The sequence below is a fragment of the Cyclopterus lumpus genome, chromosome 7 (assembly GCF_009769545.1).
Source record: "Cyclopterus lumpus isolate fCycLum1 chromosome 7, fCycLum1.pri, whole genome shotgun sequence".
In the NCBI taxonomy this organism is placed as follows: Eukaryota; Metazoa; Chordata; class Actinopteri; order Perciformes; family Cyclopteridae; genus Cyclopterus; species Cyclopterus lumpus.
This window is the reverse complement of record NC_046972.1, coordinates 2,435,114-2,460,366: the sequence shown is the minus strand read 5'-3', so window position 1 is coordinate 2,460,366 and position 25,253 is coordinate 2,435,114. Positions and strand designations below refer to the sequence as shown.

Below are 25,253 nucleotides of genomic sequence, written 5' to 3'. Positions count from 1 at the left end.
GAATAACATATTATCATATTGCTCAAACAGTCACTATATCCTGACAGCAGAAGGGTCGACTCTAAAAAATAAATCTTGTTCTTCGGCTCCTAATGATATTTCGGATATTTGGAAGGAAAAAGGACTAATTGGAGCCGAGGAGACACAGCTGTCGATTGCTGCTCATTAACTCTGATCAAACTGTCAAGCTCTGCAGCGCTGATCTAAAGATGTAGTTTCTGCATTGCCCTTTTTTCTCATCAGATGTTTTCAGAAAACTGTTTTAGTCTCTGTTATCTTTAAAATGAGAGGAACCAGATTGTTTGTCTCCTGTCCTACTGTCAGGATGTAGCATGACAGTTGTTTTTATGAAAGTGACCCACTGTGGCTTCAAAGTAATCGTCAGGCTGCTGACAATTCACACAATAATGAGGTGAACTGCTTTGATTTCAGTCGCACTCAACTACCAGTCCGAGGGCCGCGTCCTCCAGCTCAACAGAGCCAAATTCTACAACAACGGCAACTGTGGCTACATCCTGAAGCCGGCCTGCCTGTGTGAAGGTCAGCATTGAAATACTTATCCATTCACATCATGTAATTTGTAACCTCCATTATTATATTTAAATAAATGTATTTTTCAAATGGAAAATTCCAGGCAAACATTGACTTTAAGGATGCTTTCACACCTGCAGTTGGGTTCATCTGGTCTGGACCACGAAGGGGTGAGGGGGGAACGATAGTGTTGGATTTTAGCTCTGGTCCTGGTCCTGTACAATCTGTACACATACGACATCCCTGAAGGGAAAAAGAACCCTTCAGGAGAGCAACGGAGGAGGATCCCTCTCCCCGGATGGACAGAAGCAATAGATGTCATGTGTACAGAATGAACAGAGTTACAGAGTTACATAAACACATTACATCAATATGACAGAAATGTATGAATAATGAGAAGTAGGCATGGACCACGATCCAGACCGCCACAATCCATGAAACAGTAGTAGGAATAGAGGAGAGGAGGGTGGCAGTGCATCAGCAGAAGGCATCGCAAAAGAGGCCGGACCAATGAGGTCGGCCTTTGAGGCAGGAGGGACAGAGAAGGGGGCAGGGCCATTGGGAAGGAGGCCAGAGGCTGGATGCAGGAAGCAGGGGCAAGGGGTCAGGAGCCAGGACCAGCTTTAGACCCAGCCAGGTTCAATGAGCCCTATGAGGAGAGAAGGCACAAAGACTCTGGGGAAGAAGTAGAGTTAGTAATATGCAATGAAGAGATGTAAAGGAGAGAGAGAGAAGAGGACAGAGGAGCTCAGTGTATCCTAAATTGTCCCCCAGCAGCCTATTGGCCTATAGCAGCATATCTAGGGGCTGGACCAGGGCAAACCTGATTCAGCCCTAATGACTGGTGAATGTCATTGGGGGGATCACTGTTGCACACTTTTTAACAGACAAAGTAGACGGTCTCAGTCCCCAGTTTGTTTGAACTGAACAACACAGGTTAGATGTGAAAGCACCCTAAACAGGATTAACATTGGCAGTGTTGATGGGTATTTAAGAGTATAGGATGACAAATAAACACGGTGCTGCCTTTGTCCCACTGCAGGTGCCTTTAACCCCAGCCTCGAGGACCCTCTGCCAGGTCAGATGAAGAAGCAGCTGGTGCTGAAGATCATCAGTGGACAGCAGCTGCCCAAACCCAAAGACTCCATGCTCGGAGACAGAGGAGAGGTAGGACTCATACGTACAACTTTAATTAAACATCCAGTAAGAATATATACATGCCAGTAAATGATGTGATACAAAGTGACTGACAGTGACATGAACGGTTTGGGTGTACAATAGGACCTCGTCTATGTCCAACTGCTGGTCTGCTTTGTTGTTTCTTGTGTTTAGGGAACTGAAGACACATTTTCACGATAAAGATCTTTTCTATTCTATGAAGCCATAACTCAACACTGTGTGATGTCTTTGTCAGATCATTGATCCCTTCGTGGAGGTGGAGGTCATCGGCCTCCCAGTGGACTGCTGCAAGGAGCAGACCAGAGTGGTGGATGATAATGGTGAGTTGACTGGTTCATCCATCCAGATGAACTTCACATACTTTGTCATCAAGTCGGCCTCTTACCTTAAGAATACACTCCAAGTTACAGTAAATGAATACCAATGCAGAGAAAATGCATAATTCTTATGTTAATGACATAATCCAACATCATTTATGTTGAGTTATCAGGGGCCTGGTGAGCTTTAAGGCTGCTTGTATCAGACCCGGCTGCTTCTGCACCAACAGTGAAAGATGTGTCTGCTGAAGAGCAGGCCAGGCTTCTCATAACAGACCTTTGACCTTATTTAGGGTTCACAATAAAGCTATTTATGGAACTGGACAGCTGGCCAAGTGAATGTGTTTTTGTACTCTCCAAGAATACATGTAAATTCACAGATTTAATTTTGTTTTCAATTTTTTTTTATTTTATATAATTTACTAGACCGCTAGTCATAACGTAGAAGTCAACCATCACAAATGATCAGTATTCATACATAATAACGGCATTTAACTCTTTTAATTCACTTTGAAAAGGGAAAAGGACGATGATTACCAGATGAAGCAGCGAATGGTATCTTAGCGAGATAACCTGCTGAAACACAGGAGACGACTACATTGATGATAACTTGTCCACGAAGGCTCCGTGCTGTTATCCATGTACCACCTGTTTAACTAGTGGGAATCACTCAATGCACCGCCCAGCAGCTGACAAATGACATTAATAACATTCCTACATCATAGTATATTGCTCCTACATATGACCTCACGCTTCTCTCTCGTAGTCATCGATGGCATCGAGCCCCAATACAAAGAAAAGGTCCCGTTTCTCCTGATGAAGTCAAATTACTGTTTAATACTGTGGAATTTTAGAGTCATTTCAGTGGACTCTCTGGCCAGTGTCCTGTGGGTACTTGTGTTCCCTGACCACTGCTGTTTTCTGTCAACTGAGACACACGTGATGTCCTGGTTGTTGTTTTGCCTTCGACGTGTGCGTGTGCGTGCGTGCGTGCGTGCGTGTGTGTGTGTATAATTGATGAGCTCAGCACAAGGCGACGTGCACAGGCAGCAGTCTGCACACACACACCCTGAATCATTGATGAGTGCTGAGCTGACTGTCCTGGAGCGTCCACTCCCTCTGTCCTCTGTCTCTATCCCTCTTTCCCTCCCTCTCTGTTTACCTGCCTAACTCCTCTCTTCTTATTGGTCACACTCGTCCGTCTGCTGTCTTTTTTGATCTTTCTTTCTCTCTTTTCCCCTCCCCTCCCCATCCTGCCTCTCTCGGGCCGGTCCCCTTAGGGTTCAACCCGATGTGGGAGGAGACTCTGGTGTTCACGGTCCACATGCCGGAGCTCGCCCTGGTGCGCTTCCTCGTGTGGGATCATGACCCCATTGGCCAGGACTTCATCGGCCAGCGCACCATCGCCTTCAACAGCATGATTCCAGGTAAGTCGCAGTGAAGCACCTGCTTTTGGATGGAAGTGATGGGTGCCCCCCACCTCACCCGCCGCCTTTTAAATGTTGTTTCTCATGTTGAGGGGTTGTAATTTCCATAGACATTCTATTTGTTGAAAGTAACATAATGAACATGGTAAGATTGAGGTTAAAAGTCAGGCATGGCACATTGCCGAGTGTCTAAAATGATTTATATGATGCAGCTTATATATTGTTTAATTGATTGGTGCAACACTGGATGATACTGTGACACATACCCATTTAAATGTGTTGTATCGCGATTGTTTAATCCATGCTAGAGATGTCCTAATCCAACTCAAGATTATTGGATATTTATTAACTGAAATATGCTGTGATATAGGTTGGTTTAAGTAATAGCTCAGACTCATATTGGCACTTATTAAAGGACTCCAAACTGAGCCTAAAAAAAATACTGTATTCAACTGTATCCTTAATTCATACACAAAGAAAAATATAAATTCAGGTTGTTTAGGGGTATCGAGTGTAGAAAGTTCTTTCAGTTTGTGTGTGTGTGTGTGTGTGTTCAGGTTATCGCCACGTGTACTTGGAAGGTATGGAGGAGGCTTCCATCTTTGTTCACGTAGCTGTGAATGACATCACTGGTAAGGTAGGTACGACGGAGGAAGCTCGCTGACATCATGTTACCTTTGCTTTAGAATTATATTAATTATAGTACAGTAACAGTCTATTAATTAATGCCCAGCTGATCTCTTTATATTTTTCTGAATATCCAATAATATATCAGTTATTGAAATGCACAACCTATACATTTTTGATAAGAAACGTAAAGTTGTTGTTTAGTTGTCGTATTCTTCATCGTTAAAATGGCAGAATATTTGACATTATTCAAATGACAATCCACATGGAAATCCATTACAGTAATATATTTTCCCTTGGACAGAAGGTCAGGACGCTAAAACAATTTCCAAAGTGTTAATTAGTAGTGTGCATACTAACACGAGCCAGGAGAGGAGATACTTTCCACATATCTTCTGTAATCCTCTCGGGTCGGTCCCAGCTCCTGAACACAAACGGCAGAATGTTCCATCTCCTGCAATTTCAATAAAGTGTATTTTATATCCAGAGAAAGTGATGGAGCACAGAGCAGTGAACTGATACAACAACAGGGTTAGATATGAATATTCTAACATTATCAGCAGACAAAGTGTTAACGTGGTCTACCAGGCAGCCTTTGGAAGAATTCAGCCAACAACTTCTCTCGTTCGGGTAGATTTATTTCTCTGATCACAAGCAAAGTACAAGCTGCGATTGCAATCACCGTGGAGTCTCAACAACTCTCCTTCTCTACCGGAAACATACGCAGATGTCGTCGCAGGTTTGTATGCATCATCCTAACTTCTAATTGGTGCTGAACGATCAAGGAGGCGGATGATTCCGTCTCTCAGGACTGAGCCCTGCAAGGCCGAGCCGCTTTTTGATTAGACTATTCAATGACATATGGGTGTGTTGTGATCCAAGACAGCCGCACATTCCCAGACACACATTTCAGTACCCTGGCAAAGCATAACATAACAATATATAAGCATTTATATTATCAAAAGCAAATTCATGTGATTTATTTTAGCTAACAACCAGGTCAGATATGGCCAGCTCATACTGAACTGACTCGGCTCAATCACCTACGCAAAAAACAGTGGGGACCGTGGTGAGCCATTTAAAAATATCAAAGCACAAAATGATGAGCACTGTGCAGGTGTCAATCAAAGGAAAGCTTGGAAGCAACATGGACAGAATGAAATGTATCTAAAACAAATCCTGAATGATTCAGGTCTGAACAATTTAATGTTTGTTCCTTGGACCAGCAGGACTGATGGTGATCATTTCATTGTGTTTATATCGTGTAAACATACTAAGTATGTTAACTCTGAAGGCCGATGGGATGACGCAGCGACTCTGAATTGAAGCCTTTCTTTCTTGTCTGCTCTTTCTTGTCAACGTTCTTGCACAAAAAAACAAAGAAACCAAAGGGAAAAAATTAAAGTTAGACACTGTTGCTGGTGGAAAAATGTATCGACGTTGAATCCATATGAGAAATTGCTGTGCAGTGTGGGCACAAACATTTGAACACTATCGGAAACATTTAAAATGTCGTTTTCACAACAATCCAGTAAACGATGATATTTTAGACAACATTTTGCATCCAACTTTGTGTCAATAGTTTAAGTGTGTCTCTTTCATGTCCCTGTGCACAAAGCCAGCTCCAGAGAGAACTAGTTCAGGACTGGACCTCCGACCAGCACCTCTGGGATGAACTGGAACACTTACTGAGAATACATTTCTGCAGAATAGGAAGGGTGAAGCCACAGATGTATTATTTCTGTTTCAAAATGTGATTCTCGTGTCATTATTAATGCAGTCGTCGCTATCACCACACAAGCTTTGGTTTTATTTCCCTTTTTGACTCTTAAGTCTCAGCTGTCTCCTCCAACCACATTGTAAATGGACGCCCTGTTGTTTACATTGCCCTTACTTTGAACTTCCTCTCTCTCTCTCAGTTGTGATTTCTCTCTTGCCCCCCCCCCTTTCTCTCCCTCATCCTCCCCCCTTCTCTGATTTCCGCTCTCTTCCTGTGTCTGTTTGTGATTTCAGTGGACCCCTCTATTTCCAAATGCTCCATTTAGAAGCAGGACATTTTTAGGAGGCCTGAAGCTGCCGCTCAAAACCCAGGTGTAGTGAGACCCAGTCGGCATCTTGCATGACCCACATGACCCCCCCTTCTCTGCCACACACACACAGCCCCAAAGCATTAAGAACAATAAGGCCAACTCATGCCTTAGTTCATGAGTTATGAAGGCTTGACCCGCCTGTATCTTCACTGACCCCCCCAAGTAGATCCAAATCAACCTCCACACTTAAAGAGTTGAATAGAGGAGAGAGAGGTGAGCCAGGAAATCTACCAGACTGCAGGCCCTCTTTGTCACTCCCTGGTGTTTCATTGTGCTGCACTGCAGGGCTATCACGTTCTGATGCCTTCAGAGGACAAAATACCTCTTGTTTGCTTCACCCTTGTTTTTTAACACTGTAGAAACATTCTTCTGAGCAGTGGATTATTGTCACATGACAATATTAGTCAGTCACTTTGTCTTCACTCAACCAGGTGAGATTGTGGATTTGGACCACAAGCTTTCAGTCTGGTTCTTTTTTACATGAAATCAATTCATAATGTTGCGTATGTAACCTGTGTTGCATTTCATAGAATATAATTCTTCAACATCCACTGTAGCTGGGCATGAAGTCCATTTCCCATCATGTTGTATTTCTTTTTAAGTTGAAAGATTTTACAATCCAGAAGCACACCAGGCAGCAAGTTATATATCGAGTCTCCTGGTAGTTCAATAATTGTCGTGTTCAGTTCAGCCAATATTTCCCTTTTTTCCACGTTCAGTCAGCATTTCACCACAGTTGGACTATTTGGATCTACTTCTTTCACATCGTTTGGAACTTTTAATAATAGCAAGGGTTTTAGGTAACATAATAAGACGCTAAAGCTCCATTTTTGGGTGGTCCAGTGACATTGTGCAATGTTGTCTTGTCAACGTAAGTTTCACAGTCATTGGTGTCATTGTCTGATTGTCCTCGTCACGGTCATCAATTATGCCCCAGTCTTTGAGATGTTTGACCGTGCAGCACCTAGAGGCACAGCAAATATCCATTCAGTGTTATTCATTCTTTAAGTATGTGTCATCTGAACATTAAACAAGAGAACGTTAAACGGCCTTAATACTGATAATTTTTCAGTCTCTTTAATTTTGGTTCACAAGAATCTGGATTTTTCCTTTCATGTTAAAGCCACTATTTGTGATATGTGATTATAGGATCTTCAATATTCATATTTTTGGATGTTGAAAAATAAACCCACATGAAAATAGTTTACGTTGAAATTAATAAATAAATAACTGCAGTATCGGAACCATTGTGGTTGAGACTGGAGAAGAGCTTTTCAAGAAGTAGATGTAGCATCTGTATTGAGTCGAGCGGCTTTCTGTGTGTTTAACTTTAACAGCTAGCTTCAAGCATTTGTTTAATCCACCATTAATGTACTACTGGGACGACAGATATACCAGTGGTCACAGTGGTTATACTTTGAATCCCAGTGGAATTCAAAGGCGACAGCTGCATGATTACAGCTGAATGATCCTGTTAGAACTGAGTGATCATTCACACGTGTTTTTACACACAATCTCTTGGGTAAATGGGTATTGATGGAATTAGTTTTTGAGCATGCTCACAATACAAAACCTGCCCATGTATAATTGCAATAATGCAGTGCGGACCAGTGCCACCTGCATTATGGCAATATGTTCTTGTCTCTGTGACTTGTTGATTTTGGTTTGTAATGATCCATTTTGTGTTTGACAGTGATGTTTTTTGTGTTTTTGTCAGGCCAGAGCAGCCACCGGCATAAAAGGGCTGTTTCACAGAAACCCAAAGCAGGCTTCCCTAGACAGCCATGCTGCTGCGCAGCACAGCCGTAAGCACCCGTTCGGTGCCCACCTCCTGCGCCGCACAGCCAGCGCACCTACCAAAGGCCAGCCCAAAATCAAGAAGGGCTTCCCAGAGATCGCCATCGAAACCAAAGACTACAGCTCAGAGGGTGCCAGTGAAGAACGAGAGTCTGAGGACAGGGACAAGGCCTCCGCTGCCACCTCTCACCAGCCCACAACACCACAAAACCGCAACAGGGAATCGCTGGCATCCCGACCAGCCAAGGGCCCCTGGGACCGTCCTGACACCAATGGGGCTATTCACCCTGAGGAGGGCAAAGGTAAGAGCCCCCTTCTTGCTCAGCGAAGTCCCGTGAGTGAGCCTCTGAAACGAGCAAGTCGGCTTCGCTTTCATGACCCGCTGGACGCAAAGCCAGGGGTGTTCGCCCGCGTCGCACTGAGTAGCTCAGGCAGGGTAGGGATGTCCTCCAACTGTATCACGTGTGTGATCGGCTCCAAGGAGAGTCCAGAAGCCGAAAGGAAGGGTCAGGTTAAGGAAAGTCAGGGATGCAAATACATAGCAGATGGAGAAAAACCGGAGGGAAGTAACCTCCGCTCCTCACCCAAGAGACCAGTTCAGCCAGAGCCTGTGGCCACACCCCAACAGCTTGCTACCCAGACCGAGTCACAGCCGTCACTTGCCCTTCCCAAGGCATGCACAGAGGCCCAGTTTCAGTACTCGCCCAAGGCTATCCTCCAACCTATCCCCTTCCCTAGAGGCAAAGCCAGACAAACTCTGGGAGCCCAGCACATCCGACTTCGGCCCGTTGTACCACAGAGTAGTGCTCGATCCTGCAGCGTTCCCCGAAGATGCTCCCTCAACACCGTAACACCGGCGCAAAGCCTCACCCCAGACTGCAGGACCAGCCTTCGATGGCAACAGGCAACCCCGGCCAACTACGGCACTGTCTATGGCCCAACGTTCACACCGTTCCCAAAGGGTCAGGGGAATGAAGGTCTCTCGCTCAGTGACGGCAGCAGCTGTGACAGCTTTGGCAGTCTGAGCAGCCTGGAGTTGCCTCCTATGCTGCCTCCACGCTCTGTCCTCGACAGCCGCAAGAGGGTTGTAGGCACCCTGCAGCGCGAGATGAACGCCCTGTTTGCCCAGAAAATGGAAGAGTTGCGCCATAAGTCCCCAATGTTCTTCGCTGGTAAGATGTATGTGAGGCAGCATTAGTAGTGATACCTGTAGCTGCTGCATAGCGGCTGTAGAGGGCCTTGTATGTCCAGTAGACTTCCAGTTGGCCTCCGTACATGCCAAGACCATGAATGTTTGGTAGCAAGCTGTCAGAATTATCCTGCTGTGTGCCTATAGAAGTCATCCCACGTGTCCCTGAGAGTTTGTGGAACAATCTATAGTCCCAGTTATTTGTTTTCTTTTTTTATTGTTTAATTCTAACTTTTGTAGCTTTGACCTCAAACTCATCACTGATTCCTATTTCCAAATGTTTTTTTTCCATCCCTTAAAATACTGTCAATGTGGTACTTACCCGCATGCTTCCCAGATGAGAGAAGTGGTAAGTTTTTAACCTTAAATTAATACAAGTATTTTACTGCTCCTTTTTAAACCTAATTATTTTGAGCGTTGCAACAATGTTACAAATAGTTTCAGTTCACATGATAGTTACAGTCTGGTTCTTGGCTATGCTGGTTATACAGGTTCTCTGTAAACTCCTTACTGGTTGGCACCACAGACTGTATGTAAGAAGTGGGTGTCGCCACTGTTACACCACCCAATTGGTTCGTGGACGACAGCGTTCGCGTCGGCAAACGTTTTTTGGATGACATCTTGTTTCTTTATGCAACCAGAAGTGATACAAAAAGATGAAGTACATAAAATGCTCAACAAATATTGTAAAATGTTACAATTCACTTTCATGAACATCACACTTATGAAAGCTGGTACTAATATATGTAGTGTCTTCATAAGGAGAAGACAAATGAATACCGTTCAATATAATGCAGTCCAATGCCGCATTACAAACTGCATCCTCCAAGACCTGCGCGTAGTTCTAATCAAGTCTCAAAATGGACAGTGTTTCGAAGAATGACCTACAACATCTGGCTGAGCACTAACATCTGTGCTGCATCCAGGAGAAATCCCCCTCTTCCTCCCTCACAGGAAATATTTCAGTGGATTCCTTTTTTTTCATCCGAGTACCAGCTGCACTTGTCACTCCATTTACAATGTAACGCCCACCAGTGTGTTTAGGGAGTTGAATTTCAGTTTTCTGGCCTCTTTACAGTTCATGGTGTATGCTCACATCTGTTATTCATATAGTGCTGGCAGATGCACATGTGATAAATAATCTTAGCACCTTTTACCTTGTGTTTATTTTCATGTCGATTTGGAAGATTGATTTGTGATAACTTCTCTTGTGAAGATGCTTTCTCTGTCCTGTAAGCCATTTCCTTGCCTCCCTTTTCCTCTTCTTTCCAGTGTTGCTAAACTCCTTCTTTCCTCTCTGTCCCTCTTGCACACTCTCTCTGTTACTAGTGCAGAATTGAGGGGATGACCAGAGCCAGGTAAACCGCTGATTGCATGCAACCTTTTGAATACATCCTTCACTTCACCAGCCTGCTTCCTGTCACCAGCCACATTCTTCTCTGTCTTTGTCCACATATTCTTGAAATTGCAAAACTCAAAATGGCACGTGTGGTAGTAGTGAGGGCACCATGCCAGTTAGTCTGGTCACATCACTGAATAGGGGTGCGGGTCTAGTTCACTGTGTTCACTGTGTTGTGGCTTGTGTCTAAAGGTAAATCTGGTTTATTTTAATCACAACATCATTGTACTCTCCCTGTTAATTGCTGAGATCTGGGAACACAGTGACGTCATTAAAATGAAGTCTGAAAGGTCAATAAACGCCTGTTTTACAGGCTTTGCACTGACTTTTTGTCGAGTAAACAAAGGCGATTGTGAATTCCCCAAAACAGCGAGCTGTAAACATCCATCAGTTACCAGTCCTGTCTCCTGATGGTCAAAGTTTGTTGTTGCATTTTAATTATTGAGCAAGTTTCATTAAGATCTAAATGTATTTTACAAGAGAGACAATGCAGACACACAGTAAGAATGAGATGCAAGTTGTAATAAAGTAGAATTAACATTAAATGTTTGGGCCAGAAATACATGGACCCAAAGAATAGTAGATCGACTAAATCACTTCACGTGAGGTCCTCACACAATCTTGTCCAGTTGTTGAGGAAGTCCATGAGAGGCACTTGAAAGCTCAGATAACGGCCGGTAATTGGTCTTTGTTTTAAGGCGTTCGGGACTGGAAGTCATTAGAGATCACCAAACCACTCTGTAAACCAATAGAAACCTGTTAAATATAGCCCTTCGCCGTATTCTAACTCCTCAAAATGTGTCGATTTCTCGAATCATCACGTTTTGTTCAACAGAACGTCAAAATGTGTCAAACCCACAACCTGAACCTTTCAACACCTCCGGTTTTATAGTAGCAGGACCTCCACAAGTAGCTTTAAACATTTAGCTCGCCACAGAACAGCCATTTGTATTACACCTCATGTGTAGATATTACCTTAAGGTTAGTATTTAAGCTGAAACCGCATTCTGACTTTTTAAACACATATAGTTATCAATGTTTACAACCAGAAGGCTTTTAGGGACCACCAGGGACATTGACGATGAGACATCTCCTTTGTCCGTATTTCCGCAGATTGTTCCACAGTGCAGAGGCCAGCTCCTCTTCCACTGAACTCTGACGGCCCCAGAAACCCTTGTGTCATCCGTTCTGTCTCCACTCCAGAAGGCAGCTTGTCTTCACGTCACTCCTCATCACCACTGCACTCTCCATGCACAGCAATAAATGCAAACTCCCCATTGGCCGTTCCTTCAAATGGGGCGGTGCAAACGCCAATCAAGTTGAAGAAACCTCCTGCCCTTTCCAGAACTGCATGTCCCCTTTCGACAAACTCTGCTGACCAAACCGCACCGGCACAGTGCGGTCAAGACCTCCAGGCCAACCGAGGCACTGAGTTATTCATGGAGCACATGCCAAACCAGAGGGAAAACCAAGAAACTCTGACGGAAAAGAAAACTGATGCAGCAGAGGTAAAGTCTAACCACGGACTGGAGGCCCCCGGAGCCCCTGCAGTTCCTAGTGCTCCAACAGTCCAGGCCAGGAGAGCCCTGTTTAACAATCAGCCATCAAACGTACCAGTAAGGAGAACAAAAAGTGAGGGCCATGTTCGGGTGACTGTAGCCTCAGCCGGCCATGACCAGTCGGCAGTGCCAGAGGTCTGCACGGACGCTACCGTGAATGACCGCCTGTGGAGCAAGCTGGAGCCGGGCAGCCACAGAGACAGCATGTCTTCCTCCTCCAGCATCTCGTCCAGCGACACCGTCATTGATCTGTCCCTGCCAAACCTGGCCAGGAAGAGCTTCACCACCCTGCCCACAGCCGGCAGCACCTGCGATCCTCACTGGGTCACGTGCCGTCGCTCAGCGCTGGTCTCCTACGACGCCCTCCGAGTCAGCAAGAGCAAGTCAATCCCCAATCTTCAGCAAGGAGACTGCCCCAAGGATGAGCTTCAGCCCCGCCCCCTGCAGCCTTCCCAAGAAGCTTCCGTGGACTCACCCAGCAGACTGACTCAAAGGAGGCACACCTGGAGTCGGCTCTACATGGAGGGACTCAAGCAGTCGTCAGCCAGCAGGCCGTCTTCCGCGCCCACGACCCCGACGGCTACCGCCTCCATGTCCAAAAGCCTCGGGGACCTGACCTCCGATGACATTTCCTGTAACTTTGACAGTAAGTACCACAGCATCAGCCGCAGCTTCATTGTTAGGCCAGCCAGGGACCAGCTCCGCAAGGGCGGCCTGCAGAGGTCTCGGCCGCCCAACGACCTCACAGAGCAGCTACGGAAGCTGACTGATGTGGAGCCACTGACCGCCAGTGACTTCGCTCCGGAAAAAAGGCCTGCAGAGTCTCAGGAGGAGTTTGTCGATGAGAACATTATGCGAAGGACCTCCTCGAGGAGCCAAAGCCGGGTCCGCTACATTGCAAACAGGGCCAAGAAGGCCCAGGAGAGGCTGAGGCTCCAGGGCCTGGTCCAGGGCAGAAGTGCAAGCTTCAGCATTGGCAGCGGAAGTGGTGCTAGCCCCATTGAGGAGCGGGGGAACCCTGAAGGCGCGTGTTGCGTGGCCCAGAGTGCCTGCTCCAGTCTGGACCTGCTGAGTCAGCTCACCCCCCTTGGAACACCCTCCCCTAGACAGTCCCAGTCCCCCCCCAGACCCAGAAAACAGTGACGTTTTTTTCATGCTCAAACTCTAAAGAACTGGCAGACTTGGAACTGAGTGTGAGAGACACAGCTAGAAACTTGTTTGGAATACGATCCAGTTGTTTCTCAATTAGAAACCCTTTCTTGTTCTTTTTTTGGACAAAGTTGCATATCTTGCAGAATTTCTCAGATTATTTCCGCACCTCGCAGAAAACTGAGCTCCATTGAAATGATGATCCATGAACAATCACTTCTACAGCTTGAGGTTGTGCAAGATCCATTTTTTAACCTGCGCTGTTGTCTACTAAACAACTACTGCATCTCTGCCATCTGTTTGCACCAAATGTTAGAGATTTGCCAGAATGTATTTAGTGAAAGATACCAGGTGTTTTTATATAGCTGTTGACTACTCATCTTTTTTTAATTTTAATTTTATTTTTACATGAGCATACAGTAGCAATGGGTCTACTTGAACTGTACTGGTTTTAACTGAGCTGAAAGATAGATACTTCATGTCAAGGCATTATTGTCAGCCCATCCATCCACTAGCAATATTTAGAAAATGCTGGCATGGTATCATATTGATGTTTGTTTGACAGTTTGATGCTAGAAGCTGAGGCTTGTCTCATGTCTTTGCTGAAAAAAAGCTACTATTATTACAATGCAGATTAATTTTAAATATTCTTTGTGTAGTGGTGGACCGAACTGCCAATATGTTGCTAACCTACCCAGTTCTTGGCATGTCACGGAGATCATGTACTTCAAAGCAGTGGTAGTCTATTCATACCACGTTTAGCCCTTTTTAGTTGGCTGCATGTCTTTAATGCACTGTAATGTTTATCCTGAGGCTGTGCTTTTATTTCATTTTACAAAGACCTTTTTTATATGAAGATTTGTTAATATTGTTAATTTGGTCCGCGGTACTAATACAAGATGAGATTGATCTGTATCGAAGCACGTTTATCTGTATTGTTTGCACTGCTGTGCCAGTTGTTTGTGCGAAATGTTAGGGACAATGTGTAATTATGACCTGAATAAATCTCAAATGAATATTACTGACGGCTTCCCCTCTCATTTAGTTTAATCTACACTGAGTCCACCAACAGCTGTCTCAGTTCAGAGATGAAAGCGAGTCGTTAGCGAGATCGTGAGCCTCATGCGAGCTGACGGATAGAAGCCTTTGACCTTGAACTGGGCCGAGTCCGCTTGCTGCTCTAATTTGGACTCGGCTTGGTTCTGTGTTTACCCGTCACCACCTCTCTGGCACAAAAGAAACGTAACAGCCCCCCTGCAGGAAGGGAGAATGTTCCAGAACAAAGAGACGTCGAGCTCAACCGGTTGGTAGTAGAGAACAAATCTTTTCAGTGCCACCCAAGATCCTCTTTACATAAACTTTGAAACCCTAGAATGTGGTATGTGGAATACAACCCAGTCATACTTGTAGATTCCCCATAAATATCAGTCTGTGTTTTCACTCTTAAAGCCCTGGTTACCCTCTCAGGACACTGCTCGGCCTCGGAAAGGTTTCTAGTCTGCGATTAAAAATTAAAAAAAGATTTTTTTAAAAGCTGATTGTCGGACACTGTAAGGCCTCTTCCTCAGCTCTGTGAGACTGAATGGGACACGCCCATTTGAGCGCCGCAGACTCCGCTCCAGCCAGTACACAAACACAAAAGACAGCTTCATTAGGATTCTGAGAAAACCAAAGAGTCCCTCTTAAAGCCACATTTATCTAGACAATTTGGCACGGCTCGGCCTCTCAACTGAAAACCTCTTCAGGCCGGAGAGAAGGTGTTTTGTTTCGGAGTGAATGCAGCCCCTCCTTTCAAGATGAAGTCACTTGTTTTTGAATTAAACCAATTTAGTTTGTGAGCTCATGCTAAAGACATTTTTTTCAAAGACAAAGACACAGGGCATGATTACTGTAGATGATGTGTGTTATGATTTTGAGGGGTTGGAGGAGTCCAAAGCACAGAATAGATAAGAAGTAGACGTCAATCACCTTGTAGCCCCGCCCTAAAGCATACCCTGCTTTATGGTCTGTTACTAAATGAACTTCATGCTGTATTGAAGAAGACTTGAAACTAGAGATTGAGAAAATAAACTCATGTTTACAATATTTACTGAAAGAATAAATCAAGAGAGAAGTAGAGTCATTTTATATAGACTTCTATACAACCAGACTTCTATACAACCGGAGGAGTCGCCCCGTGCTGAGAGTGTTTTAAGACTCTTCGCATCGGCTTCACTCAGCAAAACCGGAGGTTTCTGCCTGTTCCTCACGTTTAGTAATGACCAATGACAGCCATGGCTTTATGTTTTCTCTCTTTGATTAGAATGTGGAGGTCAAAGATCATTGTGAAACAAGGTTTTGGCCGTAACTCAAGAATCCATATGCTAATTTTGAGTTTTATTCTCTGTTACATCATCAGATGTTCTCACCGTTACTGTATTACAGGAAAGATTGAGTAGTCCCTCAGGGTTAGTCAGGAGGGGGAGGGAATGTGCTCCAAAACTTAATGTGAGCGGACTCCAGGAGATGGATGGACTGGAGGTCCCAGGGACCTCATCCTCAACCGTAATTACTCTTCACCCTAAGAGGAGAATAAAACCTGACACAACATCTAGAATAATGACTCAAACTACTCTGTTTATTTTACTTCTTTGGATCCGTTAGAATGAAAGAGTCAAGAACAACATGTAGGTGGAGAACACGTCCTCCTCCAGTCATCTCATATCTTCTTTCTGTACATTTAGTCTGCATAAACCTCTGGCCAGCAACCTCAAGTGTGCTCTCCCTTTGCGGTTCTATCTCCTCCCTCCTCGGGCTCCCCCATATAAACCCCCACAACGGTCTTCTTCACACAACCCCTCCCCCTTGCTCTCCTGCAACACTCGTTGTGTATTTCGTACACATTTTCCTGGAGCCGTCCCTCACACAAAGGTCTTTATTTCAAATTGCAGCTGACGTTACTGAGGTAAGGAACTTATTGTTTTGATCGCATTGTGAGACAATCTGTGCTAGCATTTTATTCTCTCTATCTATAGATACACAATCAAAGCACGTCATCCCTGAGGTTATTGTGCATGTTAGGTGCTCCTGGTTAGAAGACATCTGAAATGAGATAATCATGTTTGATGGATGACGTTTTCAGAGTCGTGGAAACATGACGGGCTTCGTGGCGTTGGTCTTCTGTGTGGCAGCTCTGACAGCATGGAGGGTCCCTGCAGGTAAGACTGACACACACCAGCGTGGTGGAACATGGTTCATTTGGATCATTGCATCACATTTTTATATAAAAATATATGGACAGAAAATTGCAGCATGTATTGGTTTCCATTTTTTCGTAAGTGCAAACATTCTACTTCTGTCCACAATGGAGTTGTTAGATCAGGGGGTGGGGCTTGTTACTTCAGGCCAGTGTCTCCTGGAGTCCGTTCTCATTGGACAGTTACCCATGGGTCTTTGCAGTCGTGTCCTCGAAGTGGCAAAGTTGAGATGGAGGGCGGAGTGGCAGATGGGGCCTGTCGCACATTATTTATTTATGAGGGAACCCCGAGTTTGTGTCCTTTCAAAGAACTGAACTTTTTTCATGTTCAAAAATAACGTTGACCAAATATTCCAGTGGCCTGACCTTAACAATAGTTTATTAACCATAACCACATGTTTGCCCCCACGCTCACCATCACATGGTTACCACGAGCAGATATTGTAGACGGGAAGAATTTTCTGAACATTTGTATTAACCCTTAGTTATGTATATTATCCATGACCTTATAGAACCTTTAACATAATTATTCAATATCAACATTGTCTTAATGGGAGTTTGGTGTATTGCTGAACAGAAGAAATCCTTTTTGCATATTTTTCCAAGCATTCAAATTAGTTTGGGAAAACACTGCTTATTCAGGCTTCTTTTGGGTCCAGCTCATGTTTTGCTGGCATGTAAAGCCTGTACATTTATGTTTCAGAATTTAATTCAAATGTATACTCTGACCAATTTCTGTTTCGGTGAAACATTTCATCCAGTTCGTCAGCTCACATTCTGAAAGCTGCTGTGTAGGATGGTTTCTACTCTCCCAGTGAACCGTCTCCAGAGTCAAAGCCCAGCGGGCTCTGGCTGACCTGTGAGTCCGGGTCCCAAATGGTTCCTCACATTTGGCTCTCTGCCCTGTTGGACTGCTGTGAGTCCTATCAAAGCATCCTCACTGTGGAGTCCCCGTTTCTCACCAGTGGAGGGGCTACCGCCTTGCTGCGGTTCAGAAAGCACTGTGATAAATCAATGAGCTGGGTCGGGGGTTGGAGGACTGATGAACTGACAGGCATCTCCGCACATCGTAGCTCCTGCCGTCTTCTCTAGAGGAGGCTGATGGGGTGTCATTGGGCTTTATACGACCCAACCAGGCTTGCTTTTGTTATCGTGTGCAATTATGAGGAACTTGCACCCCTGGCACCTCCGCTTCCCCCCCCCCCCCCCCCTTTCTGTGACCAAGCCCGGGCATGTTAGGGCCCGCTGGACACGCTGTGAATAGCATTTGTCACAGTTACAGCAGAAAGAAAACAACTCTGGGTGTCATGGGTGATGTCAGGGAGGGAGGGGGGTTCAGCTCCTGTTTGGATTAGAGGGGAGTTGCGGGGGTAGACTGATCCGTCAGAAGCTCAGCCACCATTCCTCGTAGTACCTTGAATCAGGCCCCTCAGTACTTCTCTTTGGGTCTTAAAGAAAGCAACCAACAACAAGACGCTCATTGTCCTCCGGAGGCTGTTTGGATTTACTGCTCTGGCTGGGAGAGCAACACATGAAGGGACTCAAAGCAACACTGGGCTTCATCAGGCTTTCACAGGCCGTTCTGCACGTTAGCTTGGAGACATGATGAAACCCAACTGGCTTAGACCAAATCCTCCCATCTTTGTGCTGACATTCATGCTCCATTACATTTGACTTGCCTCATTACAGGATTCAAGAAATTTATTGTGGCCCTTGTTTTCTTTTCCCCCGTTCTAGATGCCAAGGAGTTAACCATTACCACCATAAAGGTACTCTCTCTTTGACACCAGAATAACAAGGTGGCGGTGGCCTTGTGCCACATTAAACTCTTCTTTGTGTAGTTTGGACATCATTTCTACGAGTGATAATAAAGTGAATCGCTAAGACCATAGAAAAGTGTCTGAACATCCAAAGGGTCGAGAAACACGAGCAGTGAGACAATTGTCTGGCTCTTGAAACCAGAACAATTAAACATGCAAAATTCCGGAAATTAAGTGATTTGCATTGGGAATGAGTAGAAATATGTTTTACTGCACATGCAAATTAGACTCATTTGGGACTATTAAAACAGGACCATGTGATCATTTTGAATACATTCTGGGGACTGCTCTCTGATATTTACAAAAATATTTGATCTGAAATGGCACAATGTCGAGCAGTACAGTAATCGAGCGTCAACCATGTTGTGTACGTCGTTATTGTTTACACGTCTTGTAATTCCAGGTCCTGAAACCTAGAAATTGACTCGTTGCTAGACAAGCAGGACCTACGATTGAGATGGACGATTAAAGAATGATTCCAAAGACTAAAATGACATAATAGGAAGGACATTTTTCACAGTACCTAAACAACTGAATTATCCTTTAAATACTGCTACACCTCAGTTGCACAAAAAAATAAAATAAATCCTCAACACATTTGTACCTCACAATTGATTTCCTCTTAAAAGAACAAACCGATCCTCTTCATCGTCAAAGCATGGCATCGCCTTCGCCGACGATCACCCTCCGTTTTGTTCTGTTCTCCTCAGCAAGAGCCGTACACCGTGAGCCGCGGCTCTGAGCTGGAGGGCTACTGCATCGATCTGATCTCGGAGCTCTCCAAGGAGCTGGGCTTCAAGTACAAACTGAGCCTGGTGAAGGACAACCGCTACGGAGCCATGGACGCCAGCGGCACCTGGAGCGGCATGATAGGCGAAGTCATCAGAGGGGTAAGACTGGACCTGGCTCTCCTTAGAATGGGACCCGTATGGAGAGAGACGAGTCTGTACTTACACCTTCTAACATTTAGAAGACTTGTCAGGATATTTATTTCTATATAGATCTATTAGTTCAAATGATCTTGTGGTCTGCTTATGGCATCATGTGGGATCCCATTCTGAGAAATGTTATGTTTTGATAAGACAAAGGTGCACAAGGTGATATGAAAACATATGAATGGAGACCAAAAGTGTATTTTTTTTTTATAATAAAATATTATATAAATAAATAAAACTTCAAGAAATAGATATTCACGTTAATATATGGGGTGCAATTTATCCAATTTATTTATTTAACAAAATAATGTTATTTTAAATTTTTGAAAGAATAATATAGCATTTCACAATAAGTTTGATAATGTATTATCTGGGTATTTATTGTGTTTATTATATATTACACTTTATTTTAAATGTTTTAACTATATAGTATAGAGGGTTTTATTTGGAATGGGTTTTCTCGCAATAATGTGTTCCAGACTTAATACAGTTTCATCAGATACTTAGTTTCTTAGAGCTTTAGTCCCATGACAAACATACAGTGAGTATGATCTGGACCTCTTGAACAAGTGGACGTTGACTTTCTGTCCGTACACCAGGAGGCCGACCTGGCGGTGGCTCCGCTGACCCTCACCGCGGTCAGAGAGGCGCATGTGGACATGAGCACCCCCTTCATGCAAACGGGAATCAGCTTCCTCCTGCGCAGAGACTCGGCCTCCGAAGAGAGCAGCTTCAGTCTGCTGTCGCCCTTCTCCACCGACATGTGGGTCGGCATCCTCGTCGCTTTCCTGCTGACGGGTCTCTGCATTTTCCTGGTGGGCAGGTAAGAGCACGCCTCAAAACACTGTTGTTCCATGCATTGTGTTTCTACAGGTAGAAACGGGGCAGTGCACCGGGACACGTCCTCGTCATGTGAAGAACAGTTTACAGACGAATGACACACGAACACAGCAACCCCAAGAATGTGTGGGCCACCTGGTGAATGTCAGTTTAAAGGGACAGTGCACCCCAAAATCAAACACACACACACACGCACACACCTGTCGTGCTGCTTATCAGTCTGTTTTGGTGTGAGCTACCTCGTGATATCGGCCTGGAGAGATGTCTGCCTTTTCTCTTGTATCATGGAACTATATCATACTCGGCTTGTGGCGCTTGAAGCACCAAATAAATACATTTGAAACCTCAACAGCCATGTCTCTTTCCAGAAGTCGTGACCTGGCTACTCAAGATAATCCACAGACCTTATTGCTGGTAACTCACTCAGCACCCCTGAACTAGCTGACATATGAGATTTGACACACTGGCGTAAAGCGGGTCAACGAGAAGAGAAAAACAAGTGGGAGTGGGGGTCCTTTTACATCTTAGTGTATCAGTTTGTGGTGTATATTACAACAGTCAAAACAATTATACCAGATAACTTCAAATAACACATGGAAGTGTCCCCATTTTTGTTGACAGAGTAACAGATTGCATTCCTATAAGGCCTTTCCTGATATTTTATTGTATTGTATATATTTTAAACAAGTTTGCTGCTGCTTCAACGAAATTTCCCCCTGGGGATTAATAAAGTACATATCTAATATAATCTAATTTCTGCTGTTTTGCAATAAACATTAACACACGGCCCCTCTACCTCCTGACACACAGCCTACATCCTGCCAGTAACTCCACAGAGTTATACATCAGACATGATGCGTCCTGCTGCTTCTGAGGCCTGTTGTTGTTTCCTCCTGCAGGATCAGCCCCACTGAATGGGCTGAGCCCGACAGAGAAGAGCACAGCTTCACATTGCTGCACAGCTTCTGGTACATCACAGGGGCTCTCACCCTGCAAGGTACCGCTAAAGTCAACCACACACACACGCACACACACACACACACACACACACTGCTGGCTGTCTCTCTCTTTACGCTCCCTGCACTACTAACCTTATTAAGGCCGTAAACATTTAACAACTTCGATGTGCAAAAAACTCTCATAAGCCAAAATATGTTGATGAACAGCTTATATTTTAGATTCACAGTATAACAGTGTAGTGTAACATTATCCTCTAGAATGCATTATTTAGATTCTCACAGGTTATTCAATACAGCTGAATTGTTACTCTACGTTTCAAACAACTGTATTTATTTATTTTTGCTTTGTTTAGTCTTAAAGGAAACTATTTATTTCATCATGCATCATTCTACAATAAATCAATAAATCAACATGGTGATGTTTTAGTGAACAATGCTTTTACATCGTCAACGGGACTCAAAATGAGGAGATTAGTATTTTGTATAAAGGGTTTTGCAATGTGAATTGTGAGTCAGAGGAATCCTGACATGTAATACTCTATGATAATTACATCCAAAACTCATCGGCAGCATCGTCATTATTATCAGTGAACCATAGTTGCATTATTTTAAACTGAGCATGAATTTACGTAATAAGTATTAAGCATTTAAAGGAGCGGGTTAACAGCAGTCCTGCCACTTGACTGCTGGACTCCGTCCCCTCAGGTGCTGGTCCTCACCCTAAAGCCCCGTCTGGACGTCTAATCAGCGCCATCTGGTGGCTGTTTGCTGTACTGCTTCTGGCCTGCTACTTTGGCAACTTCAGCTCCATGTTGCAGTCCAACAGCAAACACGTCTCCATCAAGACTTTTGAGGACCTCGCGAACCAGGACGTGATGGACTACGGCACTGTCGAGGCTGGATCCACCAAGTCTTTCTTCAAGGCACATTCCTCATGAGTTTATAGTCATTACAGCAGATTCTGTCACGGCTGAGTTTGATATGATTTTCTTTTTTGCAATGTTTTGTTCCCCAGAATTCCAACAACCCCGTGTACCGCCGCATCTACGAGCACATGGAACGCAAGAAGAGCTACGTGTCCAGCATGGAGGAGGGCGTCCGCCTCGCCCAGGGGGGGAACTTTGCCTTCATCGGTGAGGCCGTGTCTTTGGACTTGGCGGTGGCCCGGCACTGTAAACTGAGCCGCTCAGAGGAGGCCATCGCTATGAGAGCCTACAGCATCGCGGCGCCTCTGGGTGAGTGAGGAATGGAATTCCAACCTCTCTTCTTTCTTTAAGACAGCGCAACATTTCATATTGATTATGCCTGTATTTACCTGTGACTTTTGGGGATTTATGAATCAAAATGAGGGGCTGCGCGGTGGTGTAGTGGCCAGCACTGTCACCTCAGAGCAAGAAGGCCTGGGTTCGACCCCAGTTTTTTGGTCCTTCTGCTTCTTGGGTCCGGCCCTTCTCCGGCTTCCTCCCACAGTACAAAGACATCAATTAAGGAGAATTGGCAATTGTGACTGGTTGGAGTGTTTCTAAATGTGCCCTGAGATAAACTATAGATATAATAATTATTACTTAGTGTTTTGTGTTTAATCACCTGAAAATATGAATCATTGGGTTTTCATGCAAAACGTTGAAACCTCCAGACGCTGTCTAGCTTTCCTTTGCTCCTTAAACAATGATTCTCAATGCGGGGTCCAGGGACCTCCAGGGGTCCATGGCACTTGCTAGTAAGTATTTGCTTTTAGTATCATTAAAAAGAGGATATCTACAGATGACGGCCATTTGCACTAATAAAACAAGCATATTGTGTCAAACACTCCCACCCACATTAGCTTTGGCCCAATAGAAACTCACATTACATGGTTGTGACACACCGCTACATGTTCATTATCTAGAAGTTGAAGCACTTCCTGAAAGTCAGCTATAAACTGATCATTTTAACCGCCTGGATTCATTCAGGCTACGCTAGTCTTGTACTGGTCGTTTTCTGAAAGCTTGTAGGATCAACTACTTGAAAGTAAAACTCAGTTAAATGTTGATAAATGCTACATAATTCAAATTGAAATGTGCTTCTGTTCATCACTATGAAACAGGTCTGAAGTATTTCAGGAGCAAAGTTTTAGAATACAAAATGGTTCCAATGGCCCGAGTACAAATGGTAGTAAGAGTATGCTTAATCGTTGTTACCATAAAGATGGGGTCCTTAAACCGTTCTCCCTTTTAAGTGGTCCCTGCTCCCCTGTCCTAAAGTAGTTTTATTATGGTTATAGTTTCGTATTTTGCAGTGAGACGTTCATCAGCCTCTCTTTGATCCACCAGGCTCCCCGCTGGTCAAAAACCTGACCATGGCCATCCTCAAGCTCAGTGAGTCCGGTGAGCTCACGTATCTGCGGCAGAAGTGGTGGGCCAGCAGCTGCGTAGCCGTCGACGGGGCCCACACCTCCGAGGCCCTGCGGCCTCACGATCTACGGGACCTCTTCCTCCTCCTGGGACTGGGACTTGGCGTCGGGCTCCTGCTGGCCCTGCTGGAGCTCGTTTCCAGGGCCCGCAACCAAGCTAAGGAGGGCAAGGTGGGGAAGAGTTTTACACAGTGGGGCTTTGGTGACCCCCTCTGGCACCACCAGCTGTCTGACTATCTGGCTTTTACTGAAATATCCCTATAGCACCTATTGGATAGATTCTGGTGTATTTGGATGTTGGTGGTCCCCTGACTTTTCCTATAGCTCCACCATGAATTCAAATGTTTTATTCGTACAATACTTTGGTTTATGACCAGATACCTGCAAAACTAATAGCATTCCCCTGCTGCACTTTTTGTTTAGCTACGTGTTAGCATGCTCACACAGTAAACTACGATGGAGGATATAGTAAACATAATGCCTGCTAAACATGAGCATATGTCATTAGCATGTGTTAGCATATGTCATTAGCATGTGTTAGCATGCTCACACAGTAAACTACGATGGAGGATATAGTAAACATAATGCCTGCAAAACGTGAGCATATGTCATTAGCATGTGTTAGCATATGTCATTAGCATGTGTTAGCATGCTCACACAGTAAACTACAATAGAGGATATAGTAAACATAATGCCTGCTAAACGTGAGCATGTTAGCATTGTCATTGTGACATGTTAGCATGCCAACGTCCGTATTTAGCTGAAAGCGCCACTATATCCAAATAAAGTCTCATCGATCTGCAAGCATGGCTAATTTAGTGTTCTTTGCTTTTTCCTCTTTCCTTTCACAGAAATCGTGCTGCTCGGTGATGACATCAGAGCTAAGCCGGCGATTTGGCAGCAAGGGGGAGAGTGCAGAGCAAGACGACTCAGACAAAAGCAAAGCCTGAAGGAAGATGTTACATGTTAGCTCTTGATAGATGGTGTCAGAGATGAGAAGCCTCGGCCCTGTTCCATCAAAACACTCACTTTCTTTGTTTCCATAGTGACAGCCATGTGTTGTGTGGTCCAGTCAGAGTGTTTTGTTGACCACATGGGACACAACTAGCAGCTAGCGTGTATTAGAACAAACCAAAAGACTTGGTGTCGTTGTATGTTATAGGATATCCACATCACATTCCCTTACTTACTTCTTTTTGAACTATTATGGTTTTATAACAGTTTCTATTTGCTTGTATGTTCTAAATAAATAACACAATGTCCCGAATCCTCTCTTGTTTCAAAGTATACAATAAACTTTACTATACTGGTAATGTTGGAAGTTTGAGTACATCTTAGCAGAGCGATACATTATCAAGAGATGTAACATTAGAGACAACGATATATGCAACACAGCAAACCAGAAAAACCCCTTAGATGACATGTTTCAAGCTGCCCTTTTTAATGTGTTTTTGTTTAAATAATGGCTCTGTGAAAGGACTGTGAAAGCCCCACAGAGAAAGACCTCGAGACATGTGTCTGTTAATGTTGCCAAACATATCTGTATTCATGTGATGGAGGTGTCTTCTACTGGAAGCTGTTGCGTAAAACGCATATTGTACACAGGAAGCGATTGTTAATCAATTTCACTTGCTTTGGTGCAAATAAAAGCAACAACCGATGGACGAGAGAGGCAACCCCCAAAAGGGGAATGGTTGTGTTTTTACATTACATTCATACGAGACGTCGCAAGAAAGGTTTGCAAAAGAATTACCAGGACACAAGAGGAGCTGAATGCGGCCGTAGAAGGGCAACGACCCAGCAGCAGA

The 25,253-nt window shown here is 44.5% G+C and overlaps 2 protein-coding genes across 2 annotated transcripts in view; both read left to right on the top strand.

The window, feature by feature from the left end:
* The window catches only part of LOC117734015 (1-phosphatidylinositol 4,5-bisphosphate phosphodiesterase eta-2-like), a 176,811-nt gene extending 162,947 nt beyond the window's left edge, over positions 1-13,864 (top strand). The window contains 8 exon segments of the mRNA XM_034538039.1: positions 433-540; positions 1,574-1,698; positions 1,946-2,030; positions 3,308-3,454; positions 4,012-4,091; positions 7,889-8,270; positions 11,670-13,234; positions 13,236-13,864. Of these exon segments, the coding sequence (XP_034393930.1) occupies positions 433-540; positions 1,574-1,698; positions 1,946-2,030; positions 3,308-3,454; positions 4,012-4,091; positions 7,889-8,270; positions 11,670-13,234; positions 13,236-13,283 (2,540 nt within the window). The 3' untranslated portion in view covers positions 13,284-13,864.
* Positions 13,865-16,397: 2,533 nt separating this feature from the next.
* si:ch211-251b21.1 (uncharacterized protein LOC571720 homolog) lies at positions 16,398-24,395 on the top strand. The gene is made up of 9 exons (XM_034537502.1): positions 16,398-16,461; positions 18,237-18,268; positions 19,030-19,209; positions 19,854-20,077; positions 20,994-21,091; positions 21,759-21,976; positions 22,069-22,288; positions 23,366-23,616; positions 24,297-24,395. Exons 1-9 carry the CDS (start codon positions 16,398-16,400, stop codon positions 24,393-24,395), a joined length of 1,386 nt encoding a protein of 461 aa, XP_034393393.1.
* The last annotated feature ends 858 nt before the right edge of the window (positions 24,396-25,253 follow it).